Source organism: Oryx dammah, unplaced genomic scaffold (assembly GCF_014754425.2).
Source record: "Oryx dammah isolate SB20612 unplaced genomic scaffold, SCBI_Odam_1.1 HiC_scaffold_21, whole genome shotgun sequence".
Lineage (NCBI taxonomy): Eukaryota > Metazoa > Chordata > Mammalia > Artiodactyla > Bovidae > Oryx > Oryx dammah.
Window position 1 is genome coordinate 61,140,181 of NW_024070205.1, and position 22,974 is coordinate 61,163,154.

The 22,974-nt window shown below is 37.7% G+C and overlaps 1 protein-coding gene across 1 annotated transcript in view; it reads left to right on the forward strand.

Annotated features, from left to right (window-relative positions):
* The window catches only part of USH2A (usherin), a 922,740-nt gene that overhangs the window by 505,140 nt on the left and 394,626 nt on the right, over positions 1-22,974 (forward strand). Inside the window, exons 35-36 of the mRNA XM_040262869.1 lie at positions 11,826-11,977; positions 17,100-17,262. Coding sequence (XP_040118803.1) covers positions 11,826-11,977; positions 17,100-17,262 — 315 coding nt within the window. The remainder of the gene's footprint in view (positions 1-11,825; positions 11,978-17,099; positions 17,263-22,974) is intronic.

A 22,974-nucleotide genomic window follows, 5' to 3' on the forward strand; every position in this document is an offset into this window, starting at 1 on the left:
GTAGTCTTGCCTGGGAAGTCCTATGGACAGAGGATCCTGGTGGGCTACAGTCCATGGGGTTGCAAAGAGTTGGACATGAGTTAGCAAATAAATGACAACAGATTACTACACTAGTGGATTACCGAAAATCAAAGCCCAATAGATTTTTTTTCCAAAAATTATTTTATAGCTTTTAGTAAGTAGCTGTTTGTTTCACACTGCACTCTTGGGCTTGACTAGGGTAGAGGAGGAATATTACATAAAGAGTTAGCAAACACATTTAAGAAACTGCTAGGTGGTAGGATGAATGGATAAAAAAGATGTGGTACATATATAATACAATAGAATATTACTCAGCCACTAAAAGAATGAAACAATGCCATTTGCCACAACATGGATGAAACTCAATATTGTCATACTAAGTGAAGAAAGTCAGACAAGGACAAATATCATATATCACTTATATGCAGGATCTTAAAAAAATGATACAAATGAAATTCTTTACAAAATAGACTCACAGGCTTATAGAATGAGTTTAAGATTACTGGGGGGAAGAATTTGGGGGGTAAATTGGAAATCTGGAATTGACATGTACACACTGCTATACATATTTAAAATAATAGATAACCAATAGGGATCTACTGTATAGCTCAAAGAATTCTTCAGTACTACATAATAACCTAAGTGGGAAAAAATTTGGAAAAGAATAGATATATGTATCAGTGCAAATGACTTTGCTATATGCCTGACACTAACACAACATTGTTAATCAGCTATATTTCAATATGAAATAAGAAATAGAAAAAAAAGAGAAATTGCTAGGTGGTGGCAGACAGCATACAGGTAAGGAATACAGATTTGTCTCAAGTGTGTTTTTGAGAGGTGTGCAGATTATTTGTTTTTACAAGCCATGTGCAGTTTGTGACACAGAGCAGAGTAGGAGGGACAGTCTAAGGAGAGATTCTTATAACAGACTGGGCTTGAACTCACCCTGGAAGAAAGGAACAGGTCTAAGCTCATGCCTTTGCATTCATGACACTTAATTCCTAAGGGACTTTCATATACACTCATTTGATTCTCACGTTCAATCAGTCAGACCACCAAGGCAGGGACTGGTGCCCTAATTTTATTGAGGAGGAAATACAGACTTGGAAAATGTGAGCTCCCTGACCAAGTTTTAAACAGGTAGTCATGAGAGAATGGCCGTGTGCAGTGAGAGAAATTCCATGAAAGGGCAGCCACCAGCTGGAGCGCCTTCCACTTGGCCTTCTAATCTTAGGTCTGCAGCTTACTTGTTCTCCACAGCATTTAGGAGAGTACCTAGAACATAGTCGGGGAAGGCAATGGTGCCCCACTCCAGTACTCTTGCCTGGAAAATCCCATGGACAGAGGAGCCTGGAAGGCTGCAGTCCATGGGGTCGCTAGGAGTCGGACATGACTGAGCAACTTCACTTTCACTTTTCACTTTCATGCATTGGAGAAGGAAATGGCGACCCACTCTGGTATTCTTGCCTGAAGAATCAGAGTCGGACACGACTGAAGTGACTTAGCAGTAGCAGCTAGAACGTAGTAGATGCTTCATACTGTGTTGGTTGAATGAATAATGATGTACATGTATAGGCATATAATAGACACTTAAAAATGATTGCCCATAAATGTATATTTCTGTACTTTGATATTTTTCCTCCTGACAAATCTGGAGTAAACATCTTTTCATGTCAGTATATAGCTTGCCCTCATTTTTTTCTTGCTTACTTGAAAGTCATTGAGTAAAACCATAGCTCTAAAGAAATGTACTCAGTCTCATTTATAAGTTGGGAAATAAAAAATAATACCAAATCAAGATAATATTTTATGCAAAAAACACTCGCAAAAATTTAACAGAGTAACTGTATGTGGTCTTTTAGATGATATAGAATGATGACTCACAGACACTATTAGTGTTAATAGGAATTGATGCACTTTGAAAAAGAGTTGAGTTTTGTCTAGTAAAGTTAAATATATCCCAACAACTCCACTCCAAATTCTATACCCTAGGAAACTTGTACACATGAGCCTCAGGACACATGTACAAAAATGCTTATAGCTACATTGATCTATCAACCAAAGTGTGGAAATAATCTAAGTATGAACAGTAGAATAGATATATAAATTATACAACAATGAAAATGAGTGAAGTATGGCTATCCTTAACAATATGAAGAGAATCCAGGCATGTTATGTCGAGCAAAAGAATATGCAAAAAAAAATGCATAAATCTGATTTCAAATACAAAGTAGAAAGCCACACAAGCTGCTTTGTTTAGGGATGATTTCCTAGGTAGAGAAGTAAGAACATGCTTCTTAAAGTCAACCTAGTTGTCACCCTCCAACTGGTTGGTAAGGTGGAAGGGTGGGTGGAAGGGTTGGAATCATGGAGTCACAGGAAATTTCTGGGGTACTTAGCAGTATTCTGTGCTGTAACCTTGGTGATGGTTATAAGAGCTTTTCTCTTTGTTTTAAAAACACAACATTTTATGTACTTCTTTTATTATGTTTTATTACATAATTTTTAAAAGATAGGAAAAAAATGGGTTTCAAACCTGTTTCTCTCACCTATAAAGGGAAAGTAAAACTCTTTCTGCTTTCAAGAATATTTCCTAAGGACCAAGGTATCTGATTAAACAGTTGTTTTTTTCATCAACTTCTGAATTTCAAAGGTTTGTCTCTTCTGTCATACTCCCCGACATGACAGTTTTTGTTTTGTATTTTAATTAAGTGTTGTATTTTGAGATAATTCTAGATTTACATGCTGTTTGTAGGAGATAATGCAAAAAGATCCCATTACCTTTTGTCCAGTTTCCCTAAATGGCAATATCTTACAAAGCTATGTTACATTATTATAAGCATTTATAATAGTGATAAGATTTTGATATTGATTCAGTCAAGATACAAAACAGAGGTATGACTTTTTTAATCCTCAAAAACATTCTCTTTCTAAATCATTAGAGGCAAGTTCATGTTTTGGTGACAGATTTTTATGAGTATTTTTGTTGCTAACTTCACAGTCCATCTCTGATAAAGATATTTTCTGACTAGTGACACAGCATATCAGTCTAACACATCCCAGTCCTAAGCTCATAAGTTTGTTTTATTAAAGAAGAGAAAGTACAGTTGATCCTGGAACAATATGGGAGGAAAGGCTACTGATTTCCCAAGCAGTAAAAAAGCCATATAAAGTTATCCATTCACATCGGCAGGGGATTGGTTCCAGTATGCTCAAATCTCCACAGTAACCTCTCCATATTCCCAATTCCATATCCTTGAATTCAACCAATTGTTAATTGTGAAAGTGAAGTCGCTCAGTCATGTCCGACTCTTTGTGACCCCATGGACTGTAGCCTACCAGGCTTCTCTGTCCATGGGATTTTCCAGGCAAGAATCCTGGAGTGGGTTGCCATTTCCTTCCCCAGGAGATATTTCCAACCCAGGGATTGAACCCAGGTCTCCTGCACTGTAGGCAGATGCTTTACTGTCTGAGCCACCGGGGAAGTAGAGTGTCCTGTCAATTGTATAGTACTGTTTTTATCTTTTTTGGAGAAGGCAACGGCACCCCACTCCAGTATTCTTGCCTGGAAAATCCCATGGATGGAGGAGCCTGGTGGGCTGCAGTCCATGGGGTCGCTAAGGGTTGGACACGACTGAGAGACTTCACTTTCACTTTTCACTTTCATGCATTGGAGAAAGAAATGGCAACCCACTCCAGTGTTCTTGCCTGGAGAATCCCAGGGACGGGGGAGCCTGGTGGGCTGCCTTCTATGGGGTCGCACAGAGTCGAACACGACTGGGATGACTTAGCAGCAGCAGCAGTATTTATCTTTTTAAAAAGTCCATGTGTAAGTGAACCAACACAGTTCAAATCCATCTTGTTCAAAGTCAGCTGTATATAAAAGTGTTAAAGATATTACTCTTAGAATATGCCATGGACTAAAGATGAAATGTGGTGTTCCCACATCCCTGCCTAGGTCACAACTACTTAAGATCCATTCAGGAAGATGTATATTTAAAAAGTATTATTTTTTCTTTTTAGTATTTTCAGCTATCTCACTTCTCCCTATTTCCATGGTCTACCTTATGCCAGTCTATTATATATGTCATTCTAGGTTAATTTTTCTAGGAAGATTTTCGTTATGCCTCTGGTTAGTACATGAAAATGTGAAAATGTCGATGGTTCTCCTTTGAATCATAAAATCCCAATTCCTTGAATGGCATTCAAAGTCCTAACTTCCCTTTGAAGGCTTATTTCTATTAAACTTGAACCAATTACAACAACAAAAAATAACAAAATACTGGTCTATTCAGGATATCTTAACTATACCTTGCACTTACTTGTTTCCACACATTGGTAAATATTGTTTCTCTACCAGGAACATCTTTCTGAGTCATTGCTTTTTCTTTCTTATGGAAGAATCTATGGAAGACACAGCTTCCTTGCATGGAAAACTTGACTGCCCTGAAAAGCTTTTAGGACTCACTTTAGCCAGGGTGATTGTTTCCTGCTAGAAGCATCTGTACTTAGCTGGTTAGACCCTTCCTTTGTTGGGTGTAAAGGTTTTGTGGCGCTTATTACTTATCTGTTAGATTGTTATTTAGTTAGACCTGTGTTTTTAACCCTTGTCTTACTTCCATAAAGGTAGATACTATTTCTTTCTGTCTCTCAAAGTACCAAGAAAAGTACCTTTCAGGTAAATGACTTTCAATAAACATATGGTAAATTTTTATTAAGCTCAACCTAATTGCTTTTAGGGCTAGAGCGTGTTCATCAGATCTTAATTTGAATGGATTTCCCACATATTTTAGAAGAGAAAATTAGGCTGGAAATGGATAACAAGAGTAGTGGCAGTGGTGTGATGAGATTGCCAGGTTCTACCCCTTAATTTCTCCTTGTATGATTTTGGGAAATGGCTTAGTTCCTCTAAGACTATATTCTCTCATCTTCATAACAAGGAAACTGCTATGTTCTAAATTGTTCTAATTTCTTGGTGTTGTCAGTTTTAACAGAAATAACTCATATAAACCATACAGCCTACTGTCTGACTCAAAGTAAGTGTTCAGTACATTTTTTAAAATAATAAAGTGTTTTATAATTTCAAAAATACTCAGTTCAGTTCAGTTGCTCAGTCATGTCCAACTCTTTGTGACCCCATGGACTGCAGCACGCCAGGCTTCCCTGTCTATCACCAACTCCCGGAGCTCACTGAAAATCATGTCCATTGAGTTGGTGATGCTGTCCAACCATCTCATCCTCTGTCGTCCCCCTCTCCTCCCACCTTCAATCTTTCCCAGCATCAGGGTCTTTTCCAATGAGTCAGTTCTTTGCATTAGGTGGCCAAAGTATTGGAGTTTCAGCTTTAGCATCAGTCCTTCCAATGAATATTCAGGACTGATTTCCTTTAGGATAGACTGGTTGAATCTCTTTGCTGTACAAGGGACTCTCAGGAGTCTTCTCAACACCACAGTTCAAAAGCATCAATTCTTTGGCACTCAGCTTTATTTATAGTCCAACTCTCACATCCATACATGACTACTGGAAAAAACCAAAGCTTTGACTAGATGAACATTTATTGACAAAGTAATGTCTCTGCTTTTTAATATGCTGTCTAGGTTGGTCATAGCTTTTCTTCCAAGGAGTAAACATCTTTTAACTTCATGGCTGCAGTCACCATCTGCAGTGACTTTGGAACCCCCCAAAATAAAGCCTCTTACTGTTTCCATTGTTTCCCCATCTATTTGCTGTGAAGTGATGGAACCAGATGCCATGATCTTAGTTTTCTGAATGTTGAGTTTTAAACCATTTAGTTATTCATATGTGTCTTGTGCTATAGTCAAAGAAGGAAAGTGTCTTCTTAGACTTCATTTTAAAAGTCCAGTAGATTCTATTCACTCATTTTTGTAACTCACACTGGGAATCTGAGGTCAATAAAAATTGTTGTGTTAAGAGATATTTTAGACTTATTGCTTATTAGTGTATATTTTGGTAACTTAATTGTACAATGTTTCATATCATACCTAATTCTATTTGCATCAAGACATTTGCTAACAAAAACAAGTTATGAAATCTGCTTGCCTATTTTGATAAGAAATGGGATTTTTTTCAAATGATATTTCTTATCATCTACAAATTTACCAGGAAATTTAACTTTGTGTCCTTAACTCAATATTTCATAATAAATGGTCTTAGAAACAGACAAAATGTCTTGTTTTAGGCTCTTTTGATGGGGGACATATCTGAATTCCAGCTCTAAAACACAATAGTATCCCACTTTGGTCCTACCTTGAGATCTGATGGTAACTGGTAAGACCTAGACCAAAAGGCAGAAAACCCAGAGAGGTCAGCACCACTGTTTTGTCCTCACAACATGTTGATCCCAACTTTCTGGGACAGGGAAGTCATCTTGCTAGTTAGTACTCAGCAAAGGCCTGATTGATCACTGACTGCATGTGGTATGATCAGATGTGTGTTTTGAAAACTGCCCTTCTGTGTTATGAAGAATGAATTCTGTGGAAGCATGAATAATGTGTCAAAACAAGAGACATAAGAGACATGGGTTCCATCCCTGGGTTGAGACGATCCCCTGGAGTGGGAAATGGCAACCCACTCCAGTATTCTTGCCTGGAGAATCAACATGGACAGAGGAGCCTGCGGGTACAGTACATGGGGTCGCAGGGAGTTGGACACGACTGACGTGACTTCACACACACACACACACACATACACACAATTCTATTATGAGATGATGGCAGAGTGGACTAGATAGCCATGGATATGGAGATGGGAAAGGATCAATTTGGAATGTAAGATCTCCAGGATTGAGGATGGAGTTGGTGTGGTGGATGAAGGAGAGTGTCCAAAATGATTTAAAAGGCAGACTGCATTTTTTTTCAGTGTACAATGTTTTTATAATTGATTTTTTTTGTCTTTTCTACAAATACTGTCTAATATAGGTTACCTATAGAATGCTGGGAAATTGTGTGTGTGTGTGTGTGTGTGTGTGTGTGAGAGAGAGAGAGAGAGAGAAAGAGAGAGCTCACGTCCATTGAGTCTGGACTTCAGTCTAATTTATCCTGAAAGTCAGGTGCATACAGGATAGTAAAAATGTGAGCAGTTAACTGTCACAAATCTCACTTAATTTCATTCTCAGCTCGTTTGCATTGTGCTCATCTGACTCGGAACCCTTGTCTCTGTGACTGTCTATTATTTCTTTACCCATAGTTCCAAATGTCATGGTTATCTAGTTTCTGAGCTGATCTTGCTAGCAGTTGACTTGCTAGAGTCAGGTAGACAAAACAAAGAAGTTACATTTGAGAGGCTGTCACAGAGGGAGAATGGAAAACTCAAAATGGAGATACAGGCATGAATGAAATGTAGCCACTAAGTGATGTTAACAGGAAAAGCTGGCTAAGGGTCCTCCACCTACTCAGTCCTGGAGGGTATCACTGAATTAGTGAATATAGTCTCTGATGTCCATAATGCACAGTTTGAATCCTCACAAAATGATTCCTTATATTCATTATTGCCTCTGTGAAAAGACAGGAAAGTGTGTAGTGCTTGCTGGAAAGAATTTCTTCAAAAATTGTGAAGATTTTAAAGTTTGCACTTCATGGATGAGATTTAGTTATAATGAAAATTAACTCCTATAAAATATCTCATTTCCCAGTATGTCAGACAAATGAGATATTATGCACATAATCCCAGCAGAAAAGAAATTCTCTGTTCCCCAATTATGTAAAAAAAGGGAAATATTGATTTGAATACTTTCTATTTCAGCGTTGAAAAGCAGATCAAGTAGATAGCATTCCAGGGGTCTTAAAATTTCTTTAAGAGCTTCTGTAACATGTGATTTGCACATAAGTGCAATAGCATAAGTGATTTGTGCACTGGGTGCCCATTGCATAGAATGATTGCATATCAGAGTGCCCAGCGCATAATAATTTCTTTTTTTTTTTTTTTTATTATTGGGCTTCCCAAGTGGTGCTAGTAGTAAAGAACCCATCTATCAATGCAGGAAACATAAGAGACACAGGTTCACTCCCTGGGTCAGGAAGATTGCCTGGAGGAGGGCATGGCAACCCATTGCAGTATTCCTGCCTGGAAAATCCACGGACAGAGGAGTCTGGTAGGGTGCAGTCTATAGGGTCGCACAGAGTCAGACACACCTGAAGCAACTTAGCATACACAGAGACATTATTATTAGCGTGATTTTTATCTGTCTTTCTTCTTTTAAATTGTCCGTGTACTAGTTGGTTTTTCACTATGTATCTCTCATGTCTTAATTTTAATTCACTTGTTCTTTTGTGTGTCAAGTATTAAATGACACTAGATGTCATGTTAGAATAAGGAGAACAGATGCTGGCGGTCGCACTATTTTGTGGAGCCAGAGTGGTACATGAAATTTTCTCAAAAACAAGCTGGATGTTTTCTTTCTTCCTGCTTCTACCCTCCTAGCAGTGCCTCTTCTTGGTGAAACTTTCTAGAAAGTCAACCAGCAAGAGAGCTAAAAATGGAGTGTGTTGGCTCTTGGGCTCAGTGTGCAGACCAGGCTGTAGAAGTGTGGACGTGTATCATCAGATGACTTAGGTGAATTACCAGTTAAGCTGTTCAGTCTCCATGTCTACTCTTCTACCTTCCACTATTGATGATAATCACTGTATGCTTCTACCCCAAATGGCGCTACTAAGTGTTGAACAGATGAACATGCTCCTACCCTCTGTCCCTATAGTCATATCTGGGTAGTATTAACTCCCCTTTCAGTTTAGATACATCCCACCTGGATATTCTAGATACTTAAAAACTAAACTGTCAACCAACTTTCTTTATATAAATCAGCAGAGAAGAGGAGGAGGGAAAATTAGTTATTATATATAAATCTCTATATAATAAGCAAGAAATTAAAAAATAACATCTTCAATGCTTGTTTCTATAACTAGTTAAGGCCATGGTTGATATTTACAATTTCTTCCATTTGCTGTCAGCCCCTACCCTATCTGCTTGGGATTTTTGACTCAGAGAGGCAACCAAATGTTTATTATTAAAAGCTCTATGTCCTTAGTGGTTGTGGCTTAAATTGCTTTAGACTTCCAATAGTCACATGATTGGATCTGTCAGACAAAGGGGTGCCTTTGAGAAAGTCCAGGATGTCAGCATGTGGAAGGAAGCTAATTCCTCCTCCCTCATAGTAATTTTTTTTTGCATGTTGTTACGGTTGCACAAAGATCCCAAGTTGCCAGATAATATTCTTGTTTCTAATTTACTGGTACCTTGGTGCCCCATGACATAAGCATTCCTTTTTGTGAGTACAGAAAGCACAAATAGTTTGAAGAGCATATTAACTATAATATTGGAAGGAAACATGCTGACTAAAAAGTTAACAGAAATAATTCACGTAAAGCATACAACCTTTTGTCTGACTCAACGTAAGTGTTCAGTACATTTTTAATAGTAAAGTGTTTTATAATTTCAATAATATTTACATGGCATTTTAAAAAATTATTTAAGAAATGATCTTAAGAAAGATTCTCACATTTTCTCACTATAGAAAAACCAGCATCAAATACTGGTCCCTAGTTCAAAGCAGTTACAGCATCCTACAGGGATTCCAGATCCGCAGGGTGACTCTGCTTGGGCTGTAATGTACATTTCCAAAGGCCATTTCTGCAATTTCCTAGGCTATGGGTTAATGAGATATAAGATAGGTCACTTCCATAGTATTAATTCACTTCCCCTTTCTTTTGTTATAAACTGATTTCTTAATCAAAAGCAACATTGTAAGGGATATTGTGACAACAGGCACAGCATTTCATAAGTTCACAGATGATGGTGTTGCCAGAACGTTGTGAAGGTTCTAGAAATGAGCAACTCCCACCCAGGAGAGTTGGATGCTTATGATGTTTTCTGGTGTTATGATTGCCTGAGTGATGCTGTCCCTGATACAATGATGAATGAGGGCTTGATCTACTTTTAAGACCTTCAGAAGACCAGATCTGTTGTTCATAAGACTGAGAGTCAGTTCTCCAGGAAGACAGCTCTCAAGGACTCTCTTGACAACATTTGATTTTGCTAGTCTTCTATTGCAAAACTCATTCCTTCTCAAAATGCTGTTTTGAGCTGTCCTATAATATCAACCTTCTAGCGGGTTGTTTTTTTTTTAATATTTCAGGTATCTAGGTATCCTTTTCTCCCTATAGTGTTAAATTTTCATTCTGTTTGGATGCTGGTATTATTGCTATGCTGCATATAAGTTAATTTATTCATTTACTCAATATTTTTTAAGTGCCTACTTCCCAGATGGTGCCAATGGTAAAGAAACTGCCTTGCAATGCAGGAGATGCTGGAGACACAGATTTGATCCCTAGGTAGGGAAGATCTCCTGGAGCAGGGCACAGGAACCCAGTACAGTATTTTTGCCCAGGAAATCCCATGGCCAGAGGAGCCTGGCGGGCTACAGTCCGTGGAGTTGCAAAGAGTCAGACACGACTGAAGCAGCTTAGCATAAACCATGTTTTAGGCACAGTGCTAAGCTCTAAAAACATACAGGTGAGGAAGTCAAGATTACCTTGGGGAGCCTATGGCCCATTGGAGATGTCAGGCAATTACATAAGGAATAATAATACTAATAATGTGAGAAGTGGCTAAGTGCTATGATGGAGATATGCTGTCTGCTAGTAGAGAAGAACCTAACATCTGTCTTCAAGGAAGACTGTCTGATAGAGGAACGGTTAAGATAATTCTTCAAGGGCACACTCAGGAGGCCACTGTGAAATTAATTTACCTTTGAAAGCCATTCTAATTTAGCATGTAAGCAAAGTTCTGTTTCTTAACATATGATGTTTAATGAGTGGGGATATTTCCAGTGAGCAGAGATCCCTAACCTCCTTTTTTTCTTTCTTTCTTTCTTTTTTTATACTTTACAATTCTGTATTGGTTTTGCCATACATTGACATGAATCCACCACGGGTGTCTAACCTCCTTTTAAAGAAGGTGCATCATCCCACCCAATTCACATTGGAATGGAAGAAATCAAATGATTATATTCACTAGCCCTGCAGTCTCTCAAATCTCTGTTAGTTGATTTCATGAAAGTACACGTCACTTCTAAAACAAATTTGAGTTGATCATTAAATCTTGCAAATCATAGCTTCTCTACTGTGTACATGAGTGTCTCATGAATGGATCTGTGAAAGTTGCACGGGCTTTACGTTTAGGTGATTCAGTGTTGTAATTGAGAGATGGAGCCAGAGTCAAATCCTGATTCTCATATTTGCCAGCTCTGTGACCTTGAGCAAGTTACCTAAGTTATCTGTACCTGACTTGGCTCATCTATGAAACAGTGATGATAATACTGCACTTATTATAGTAGTACTGTGAAGAGAGAATTAAAAGAGGATGCACTTGGAACAGTGCCTGGTACATCCTGAGTCACACATAACGCTTTACCAAACAGGGTCATTGGACTTCTAAAGCACATCTATCAGGATATCATTTTAGAAAACAATGCAAATTGTAAATGTACTTACTTTATTCATTTCTGATATGGAACACCAATGACAGCAGTTAACATGATGCAATAGAAAGCTTCCTATACTGGGACTCGGTTTTTATTTGTACCTCTATACTAATCAGCTTAACAATTTGAGATTCAAGAGTTTAAAGCCTGTTTTATCCTTTGGAAGGAGATAGAGTTTAGACTAAGGGAGAGACTGTGATTCCATGCAATTAGAAATTGCATCAAGAAGTGCATGCTTCTTTGAAGACCTTCTTTGCTGTTGTCTAACAATCATACTAAAAGACAATTATTATTGCCTTCCCAGGTGTTATCACAAGTTATGGGCTGTATCTCGATGGTATATTAATTCACAACTCCTCAGAACTCAGTTGTCATGCTTCTGGATTCGCTCCTTGGAGCTTGCATTCCTTCAGGGTCCAAGCCTGCACGGCCAGAGGTTGTGCTCTGGGCCCACTGGTGAGTGTGGCAATTCACATCCCGGGTATGTACTAAATGTCAGATGACAATGAATAGGCGACTCTCCACAGCTAGCCTTTCAAGTAGGGGGGAAGATGTTCTTTTTATAAAATTTCATTTAAGAGTTAGTAGGATTTTATATTCAACATAAATTTTAAGATTGCACATAGGTCTAGTGAAGGACAAAATCTACATTTTATTGAAATTTCAAAAGGTAGGTTGACCAGGCAGGCTTGCCTAATATAGTGACATGTTTAAAATGGATGCTTTTCTTCCTAGTAATAAGTAAGTGTCTGATTAAAAAGCGAAAATAATTGAAAGGCCCTAACTGTCACAGTATGGCAACACTGCTCCCCAACAAGTATGTTAATCAATTAAAAGATTGAGTTTGCCTCATCCATTAGAATAATACATTTTAATTTTATTAGTGTGATATATTCATAAGAACAGTATTTAAAATGTCATTAATATCAGCTTTTGATATCCACATTTCAGAAATCTTTATCTATCTATATTTCAATAGTAGTTAAAAGATTGATAAAATTGTGCTTTTTATTATTGGTATAATTTCCAAAACCCAATTAATTGTATGTAATTCTCATAGACCAGCTTGACATTCTTCAGTCTCAAAACATCACATTTTACTCTTGTGCGTATTTCTTGATCAATTAGACTTCTTTTAAGGGAAATACTCATTCACTTTCGATATTTTTTGGCTATATTTGCTAATGGCCTATCAGTTTTTATATACTCTGTCTCCACTGAAGAGTGTATTGTATAAATATTACCCTTGAAAAACAGCTCTACCATTTAAATTTTTGCTTCCTTAGTTTTGATCACACCTCCCATTTTGCTTCAGAGATTGGTGGCTTTCCAAGCTCCTAACATCATCTATCAGTGGAGCTGAGCTGTAGTCTTTATTGCCATTAAGTATTTCATAGCCTAGACCCTTCTGACGGTTACTTACTCTTAAAAGCAGGAATGGCAATAGGCCAGCCTTTCTTCTCCATTCAAAAAAAGAAAAAGAAACAAAAGAACATTTCCCATGAGCTTAAAAGTGAGGCTTTTTCAAAAAAATAAACTGCAAGTTGTGGTCCCAGCTAGTAAACTGGGTCTCAGTCTGTCTCCTGGTGTTCTGGTCACTGTAAACAAGGGGGACCCGGTTATCAATCTGTGTTTTGTGCAGAGAGTAGGTGATGTTGACCTGAAGGAATCAAAGGCATAAAACCCCGATAGAAAGGGGGAAACGGAATTGACTGTAAAACCCTGCCCTCCGAAGCCTCACGTATTGTAGACTCAGTCTTAGCTTAAAGCACAGAGTTATTTTCTCCCCTTGGTCCTCTTCTTTATCCTGTGCTCAATATGCAAACACTTTTCCCAAGTCAATGATCCATCTCTAGTCACTGGGATGGAATAGCAATGTCTTTATTTAGAACAAGTCAACTCGGTGCTGCCAAGAAGTTAAAACCCATGATGTTCAATTGATTTCTAAATTTTTTTTTTTTACCAATTATAATATATATTATGCCCATAAGAGATCCCATATTTGAGTACTTTAGATAGCCCTGGATATCTATCACAATCATAAAAGATATTACAGATTCAACTCTTGTCAATGGTTTTTAAATCTAGGAATCAATCTTAAAAGCCAGACTTTCCTATCATTAAATTATATATATATATATACACACACACATATATTCCATTCAGGTCAGTTGCTCAGTTGTGTCCAACTCTTTGCGGGCCCGTGGACTGTAGCACACCAGGCTTCCCTGTCCATCACCAACTCCCGGAGCTTGCTCAAACTCATGTCCATCGAGTCAGTGATGCCATCCAACCATCTTATCCTCTGTTATCGTCTTCTCCTCCTGCCTTCAGTCTTACGCAGCATCAGGGTCTTTTCCAGTGAGTCAGTTCTTCACATCAGGTGGCCAAGTCTTTATATGCAGATATATATATATATATATATATAGATAGATAGATAGATAGATAGATAGATATACACAAATAATATGGCTAAATTTTGTTGAATATCATATATATCATCTTGTTTATGCTCAATTATGTCCAATTCTTTGCAAGCCCATGGACTGTAGCCCGCTTGGTTTCTCTGTCCATAGAGTTTTCCAGGCAAGAATACTGGAGGGGGTTTGCAAATTCCTATAATCATTAATATATATAATATGTTATCATATATACATATTGAACACTTATCACTTAAAGGTATTCTTTATCTAAAGGCCAATGTTGTAACAAATATTTCATTGAAACAAAAAAGTTATGATTTTTATTTTTAAATCTTTTATTGGCAGAAATCAAACATTAAGTTTTCTAAGAGTCAAACATTTGTTCACCTAACAACATTTCTTAATAATAACTCTTGGTTTTTAGAAACAGAGGACTGTTTCACATCTCTTACATATTTAATATCATTGTTTTTCATGCACATAGGGAAATACCATTCAGTGTTTCCTATGACAAATATGCTTAATAGTGTTAAATGTAGTCTGGTTCACCCTCAAAATTTTCAAGGTTGCTCATGTAATAAACAAAATACAGTTTAAAAATATAAATTTGATAAAATACAATATTTTAAAAATAAAATTCATAAATTACATATCCTTAACCGTCTTCATGTAGTATTACATCCTCAGTCACTTCAGCCGTGTTCAACTCTTTGTGACCCTATAGCCCACCAGGCTCCTCCATCCATGGGATTTCCCAGGCAAGAATCCTGGAGTGGGTTGCCATGAATATATACATGGTGATCTTCCCGATGCAGTGATGGAACCCATGTCTTCTGTGTCTTCTGCATTGCAGGTGGATTCTTTACCACTGAGCCAGCTCAATATATTTTGTGCCTAAACAAGTTTATTCCTTGCTATTTGTTATTTAGAAGAAATCATTCTGTACCATCTGGGGAATAAAAAGATTTCTGTGTAGTTTGTTCAGTTCTTGTTCATTTATACAATGTATTTGGCTTTTAAAGAAATTCCAGTGTAAAAAGCAATTTACAATGCCTTTGATTAAAATTTTAAGATGCTAATATGCAATGTCAAATTAAATCCAGTAACTGAGTTTCATAAATATGTAAAATAACAAAAAATAACAGAAAATACAACAGGGAAGAACTTTTTAAATGCTTTCCTTTTTTTCAATTATATCACTGAATTGCAATTAGAAAGAAACTCAGAACATTTTGTGTTTCTACAATAAAAAACAATGAATTTATCCATAGGAAGATCACTTTGCTGTTTTTTTTTCTCTTGTCCACTGTTGGGTAACACTGGTAGAGTCTAAGATGGGGAATTTCATGGCTGTATTTGGCCTTGGAACACTCATAGGATTCAGTTCTCCAAGGACCTTCTTAAGGATGAAGTGTGAAACTATAGGTCACAGCTGTGTAATATGGTTATAAAGCTGCCTTGCTTTCTTGGTGATGGCACATTACACAGATAAACACACCCAACACACATGTAATACATATACAGATTTCTGATACATTGTAAGAGTTTTATTAAGGATAAAATTTTTGTTACAATGTTTTTTTTCCTTGCACCGTTCTCAATTTTTTTTCTGTGTCAGGGGAAGTTTTCAGGTGAAAGCCAACTTAACCTTCAGAATGCCCTTTCTTAACATTTTTTAAGGCAAGGTTGATAAACAAAGTGTAAATTAAAAAAAAAAAAGTCAGAGCAGAAGAGTCCAACTGCCAAATTTAATATAGAGGGAAGTACTGAAATATTTATCCATATACATAAGGAGATTTTAGAACTGTATTTTTATTTTGAATTAACTAGATATTTGAGAAGAATAATATAATTATCTGGATTTGTACTTAATTCTTCAACTTTTTGAGTTTTATTTTATCTGGAACACTTTAAAATCACTTTCTATGCAATAATTTGAACTATATACATAGACATTATGAAACCAATTGCTTTGTTATAAAATGTTAAAATGATGAGTTGATATTTTTCCAGTCAAGTTTCTTTATCATTGTTCATACATAGCTTTTAGACTAAAAAAATGAGTAGGAGTTATAGATCTAAAGAACCCCATAGCCTTTCTCAGATGAAAATAAAACATGTCATGACCTCATACTTATTAAAAATTAACACTCTGTCTTTTCCACATTTATTTTCATAATTGGGAAAGTGTATTCGCCCTAACAAATGAAAGCTACATAATTGAGAATATTTGCCTGCCTAAGGATTTCATGTTTGATCACCTTCTTGTGAGGCATGAGCCTGTATTTTAAGAATAAGGTCAAAAGTATCAACATATTCAATATGTCTGAAAAGGCCAGATGTTCATGAGGGATGCTTATGAGCTCATGGTGATTCATTAACAAATTTAAGCCAATTATTAAATGATGGTAAAATACCCTAAACCCCTTTCTAGTTTCTTTCCCACTTCATCTTCCTCTGTTCTCTTAGTTATTTTTCTTATTTTGCTATTAAAATCTTTCTGGCCCCTGTGCAGTAAAGGATTATGTTTGAATCCTTCTCTTCAAATAATTCACTTTTTGTTCTTCTCATATACATTCATTACCATTATATTAATGAAATTTCAGCTTTTGTGATTATACTTTAGGGATAGATTCACTCAGGTACATTTATCTCTTGATGTCTGGCATGGTGCCATTTGCACATACCTGGTAGTAACACAGCTCAGAGAAGTGAGTGTGTGTGTGTGTCTGTGAAGATGCTTGATGTGGCCTTTGACAAAGCCCAGCAGTCTATTACTCCAGTCAGGAGCTTATGAAAACAGACCTTATGCATTTCTTCTCTTTTGCAATCACAAAAAAATTGTTTTTAAGCCACCCTAGAAATAGTCTGTGGATATGCACAGCTATAGGCATGATCACAGTGTGAGCTGATCCACATATTCTGGAAATCACAAACTGCCTTGGTCAGGAGCTCAAATTCTAAGCTTTAACAGCAGGAGGAAGAAAACATGAGGTATGCTTTGATCCTGCTGACAAAATGAGGTATTCATACAAGATGCGACTGTCAAAACAGTTTACTTCACAGCCAAAAGAGATTCTTTGAAGAAATATGCTCAAAGTGAAGCATGCACTTATTTTATTTGCAAACAAAAATAAATCTTTTTATACTCACAGGTGGAAAATCGAACTCTGGAAGCTCCTCCTGAAGGAACAGTAAATGTGTTTGTCAGAACAGAAGGATCCCGAAAAGCCCACGTGAGGTGGGAACCGCCTTTTCACCCTAATGGACGCTTGATATACTCAGTCCTTTTTACTGGCACTTTCTATGCTGACCAAGGTAACCTGTTTGTCATCTTTAAACTTCCATAGCATTAGAAAATGATTTATTTCCTTTTGAATTTTTTTCTTTTGGCCACAGATTTAAATTTCTTTATTTGTCCTACAATCAACCTATATTGACAAGCTGGTTTGGCCTCGCTCATTTTGTGGTTCTCATAGCAGCAAACAAAAGCTAAATCTGATCATTTATAGGAAGAGTAAGCTCTCAAGACCACACCTGATCTATTCAACTCTGGGGAAGTGGGAATCAGTGTTCTGTGTTTAAATGAACACTTCAGGTGGTTCTGATGGTCACTCAACTTTAAGAAAGACTGGCCTAGGGTAGATTCTCTATTCTTTCCCCCTTGCTTAATAAATGGTGAAATTATAAAGCCTTGTTCCTGCAAGAGTTGGGTTTTCATTTTGCTGTCCATCTTCAGTAAACTCTTTTTGTGTGATCATTTTAGTATTTCTGAACTAGGTTAGGGATGCTGTTGTGTGTTCCAGTAAATGAACTGAAAGCGGGTTAGACTGCACAGGGTTCCTTGACAGGATTATCAAAAACAATCCAGTTCAATAAGTTAGGTTAGGGCTGGTTAGGTATGATAGTTATTTGAAGCAATTCCCATCATAGAGCAAAAAGCAGGCTTATAATTTACTGGAAACCTATGTTTTATTTTTTTAAGTGTTTGCTTTTATCATTTCCAGAAGTAGCCTGTTTTTAAAGATGTTTTTCAACATTTCATTTTCCATTAGTAGCAAATAGGCAATAACATCGATATGCTCACATATACTATTAATGATAAAATTGTATTCCTCACGTTTTAAAACTTTAAAATGTTTCTTTTAAATTTTTTATTTTATATAGGGATATAGTTGATTAACAATGTTGTGTTATTTCCAGGTGTACAGCAAAGTGACTCAGTTGTACACATATATGTATCTATTCTTTTTCATATTCTTTTCCCATTTAGGTTATTGCAGAGTATTGAGTAGAGTTCCCTGTGCTATACAGTAGGTCCTTGTTGGTTATCCATTTAAAATATAGCAGTATGTATATATTCATCCCAAACTCTTCATTTATCCTCCTCACCTCTCTGATTCTAGATCATCTGTAGGAATTAATCACATCCTCAAAGTGGAAAACAGCTGAGGAGGGAGGAAAACCGCCCTTTCTGAAATTGAGAAAGGCATTCTTATTTGTGTACTGTGTTGACTAGTAAATGTACAGTGAGTTTAGTGCGTTTCAGTGTCTGAGTTGATCCCCTCAAAGATTGGTGTGTCCCTTTTTTATGCAATCAGGGCTTTGATGTATTCTGCTGTGAAGCACTTGTAAGATTATGAGGTGAAGGAGTGATGATCGATTTGAAAAAAAGAAGCAACATTTAGGCCGGACCCCTGACAGCCCAGCTATTTCCACCAAGGCAGCTGGGTGAATAATGCAAGAGCCATATTCCCCCTTGTGTTTAATCTTGCATTGTTTTTGCAGAGAAAATTTCTGCTTGCCTTCTAAGTCATGTCATCTTTGGTTGTCATCCCGTCTCTCAAACCATCAAAACGGTATTAAATGTTGCAAAGCTGCGCAGCAAGAGAACTTTCAAAAGTCAGAACCCATTTGCAGAGCAGCCCTTGTAGAAAATGTATTCTGTTCTCGGCAGAATTTTCCTTCAGTTCTTTCCACTGAGAAGTTTACTGATTTCTCCCAGTGGAATCTACTGGAATTTATCGGTTCATGGTTGGCAGTCACAGATTAAGGTAAATGTCGATCCGTAATGACCCTCTACATGTTAGTATTGCAGTAAAGCTGGGCTTTTATGTCAAAGATATCGGAGAGAGAGCTATTACACATGACAGGGGTGATCAAGGGACTCCAGACCAAGGCAAGCATTATTAAATATTGACTAGTTCTGTGATTTATGTAGAGCTGGAGGAAAAAAGTGACTTTTTAACCATTATATATTCTTCAGCAACGAAAACCAGCCATTTATCTCCTGCTGGTAATAAAGAACAGAGTGCCTGCATATTTTAGTGGAGGGAAAACCTGGTCTTACAAATGAGATGAACTCCTTCATGATAACATTTCAGTTTGTTAATTGCCAAAAGCAAAACAGACAAATTGGAGGCAATTACAAGATTTGACTTAAGGAGTTTTGCAGTGTGCATTCAACACTAGGGTTGAAAGGGGGTAAGGTTGGAAGCCAAAAGATCAGCTTGGGATGGGTCCCAGGAAACCCTTTCATTGGTTCACTCTCTCAGGAATGCTGATGTCCAGTGTTAAGTAACAGGCTTTCAAATATTGTCTTGTCTGGACACCCATCAGCAGCTGGGTGACATTTACACTGAGGATAGGGAGGTCTGCATGGATGTACAAGAAGTAGATTAAACATTAATTCATCAAACTTATTTAAGATATCATCTGTTCATGAGATTTATACAAAGCTTATTGAATTGTCTAACGGCTAATTGGTTATTTCCTTGATATAATGAACAACTGTATTTCATCCTTTTCTGTGATGGTTGCTAAAGAAATGGTGATTAGTATGTATATGACAGGAAAATTCAGCTGTGGGAAGCAAGCCTAGCTTTGGAATAAATATGCCTGCAGCCAGGTCAATACTATTCTGTAGGATAGAATATTGGGCTGTATCTGTAAGACACTCACAGTGGACCACATTGTATATGTCAACTTAGATCCTAAACTACAAACCTTACAAAGTCAGTGTTAGATTTTGTTAACAACAAATGAGGAAGCAATATCAAAGAGTGATACCTTAAAAGGCATTTACTTCTGGCCAGCTGTTATAGTCTCATGAAGCAATATTTAAAAGATAGGAAAAACAATAAGCAGTTAAAAGTACTAAAACAGTTCTATAGTCTCAAAGTAAACGAATGTCCTCCATTTCTTATATCCTTCTAGAATTATTTTATGTATATATACAAAACATGCATGTTAAGTTGCTTCAGTCATGTCCAACTCTTGGTGACGCTATGGACTGTAGCCCACCAGCCTTCGCGGCACATGGGATTCTCCAGGCAAGGATACTGAAGTGGGTTGCTGTGCTGTCCTCCAAGGGATCGTCCTGACCCAGGAACCCATGTCTCTTACATCTCCTGCCTTGACAGGCGGGTTCTTTACCACTGGAAGCCCAAGGCTTATGTGTATGTATACACACACAACATTTCTACGAACAAAGCTAGTGGAGGTGATGGAATTCCAATGGAGCTATTTCAAATCCTGAAAGATGATGCTGTAAAAGTGCTGCACTCAGTATGCCAGCAAATTTGGAAAACTCAGCAGTGGCCACAGGACTGGAAAAGGTCAGTTTTCATTCCAATCCCAAAGAAAGGCAGTGTCAAAGAATGCTCAAACTACTGCACAATTGCACTCATCTCACATGCTAGTAAAGTAATGCTCAAAATTCTCCAAGCCAGGCTTCAGCAATACGTGAACTGTGAACTTCCAGATGTACAAGCTAGTTTTAGAAAAGGCAGAGGAACCAGAGATCAAATTGCCAACATCCTCTGGATCATGGAAAAAGCAAGAGAGTTCCAGAAAAACATCTACTTCTGCTTTATTGACTATGCCACAGCCTTTGACTGTGTGGATCACAATAAACTGTGGAAAATTCTGAAAGAGATGGGAATACCAGACCACCTGACCTGCCTCTTGAGAAATCTGTATGCAGGTCAGGAAGCAACAGTTAGAACTGGGCATGGAACAACAGACTGGTTCCAAATAGGAAAAGGAGTATGTCAAGGCTGTATATTGTCACCCTGCTTATTTAACTTCTATGCAGAGTACATTATGAGAAACGCTGGGCTGGAAGAAGCACAAGCTGGAATCAAGATTGCCAGGAGAAATATCAATAACCTCAGATATGCAGATGACACCACCCTTATGGCAGAAAGTGAAGAGGAACTAAAAAGTCTCTTGATGAAAGTGAAAGAGGAGAGTGAAAAAGTTGGCTTAAAGCTCAACATTCAGAAAACGGAGATCATGGCATCTAGTCCCATCACTTCATGGGAAATAGATGGGGAAACAGTGGAAACAGTGTCAGACTTTATTTTTTTGGGCTCCAAAATCACTGCAGATGGTGACTGCAGCCATGAAATTAAAAGATGCTTACTCCTTGGAAGGAAAGTTATGACCAACCTAGATAGCATATTCAAAAGCAGAGACATTACTTTGCCAACAAAGGACTGTCTAGTCAAGGCTATAGTTTTTCCAGGGGTCATGTATGGATGTGAGAGCTGGACTGTGAGGAAGGCTGAGCGCCAAAGAATTGATGCTTTTGAACTGTGGTGTTGGAGAAGACTCTTGAGAGTCCCTTGAACTGCAAGGAGATCCAACCAGTCCATTCTGAAGGAGATCAGCCCTGGGATTTCTTTGGAAGGAATAATGCTAAAGCTGAAACTCTAGTACTTTGGCCACCTCATGGGAAGAGTTGACTCATTGGAAAAGGCCCTGATGCTGGGAGGGATTGGGGGCAGGAGGAGAAGGGGACAACCGAGGATGAGATGGCTGGATGGCATCACGGACTCGATGGACGTGAGTCTGAGTGAACTCCGGGAGTTGGTGATGGACAGGGAGGCCTGGCATGCTGCAATTCATGGGGTCGCAGAGTCAGACACGACTGAGTGACTGAACTGAACTGACTGATATATATATATATATATATATTTCCCCATTTTCAAATGTATATGCAGTCTTCCATACATACAGCCTTTTACAGAAATGATACCAAATGGTACATACTGTGTACAAAAGCACCACTGTTCCTTTTCCCCAACATAACAACCTTTAACACCTTGTCACATGAGTAACCAAAGATTTTCCTCATTGTTTATTCAACTTCACAGCGTTCAATTGTATAGCCTATACTATCATTGGTTTAACCAGTCCCCTATTGATGGGCATTTAAGTTATTTCCAATCTTTTGCTGTTTCAAAGAATGCCTTAATGTATAAAGATGCAGGTATGCCTTTTCACACTTTTGAAGGGTATTAGTCTGGTATATTGCTTGAAATGATTTTGGGAGCTATATCAGCTGTTGCTAGGCTTCAGTCCATAGAGGTCATACAATTAGTGTTCACATGTGAACATTAGAGTGTACCTGTGTGTTATTGCCTGCCATCTGAACATGTGTCAAATTGATTATATTAAAAATGTCTGATAGGAACTTGAGGATGCATTTCTCTTACTAGAAGTTAGTTGCAACATATTTTCATATATTTAAGTGTTTTGTACTTCTTTTCCTGTGAATTTTCTGCTTGTATCTGCTTGTATCATTTGCTGATATTTTAACTGAACTTTATGCTGCTGCTGCTGCTGCTGCTAAGTCGCTTCAGTCGTGTCCGACTCTGTGCGACCCCAGAGACGGCAGCCCACCAGGCTCCCATGTCCCTGGGATTCTCCAGGCAAGAACACTGGAGTGGGTTGCCATGTCCTTCTCCAAGGCATGAAAGTGAAAAGGGAAAGTGAAGTCACTCAGTCGTGTCCGACTTTTAGCCATCCCATGGACTGCAGCCCACCAGGCTTCTCCATCCATGGGATTTTCCAGGCAAGAGTACAAGAGTGGGGTGCCATTGCCTTCTCCTGAACTTTATGGCTCTTAAGTATTAAGAAAATCTGTTACAGGAATAGTAATTTTTTCCCTCCTCTCCTCAGTGTTTATTTCTAACATTCTAATGCTTTAAAAAATATAATTGCATTCAATCAATTCAGAATTTA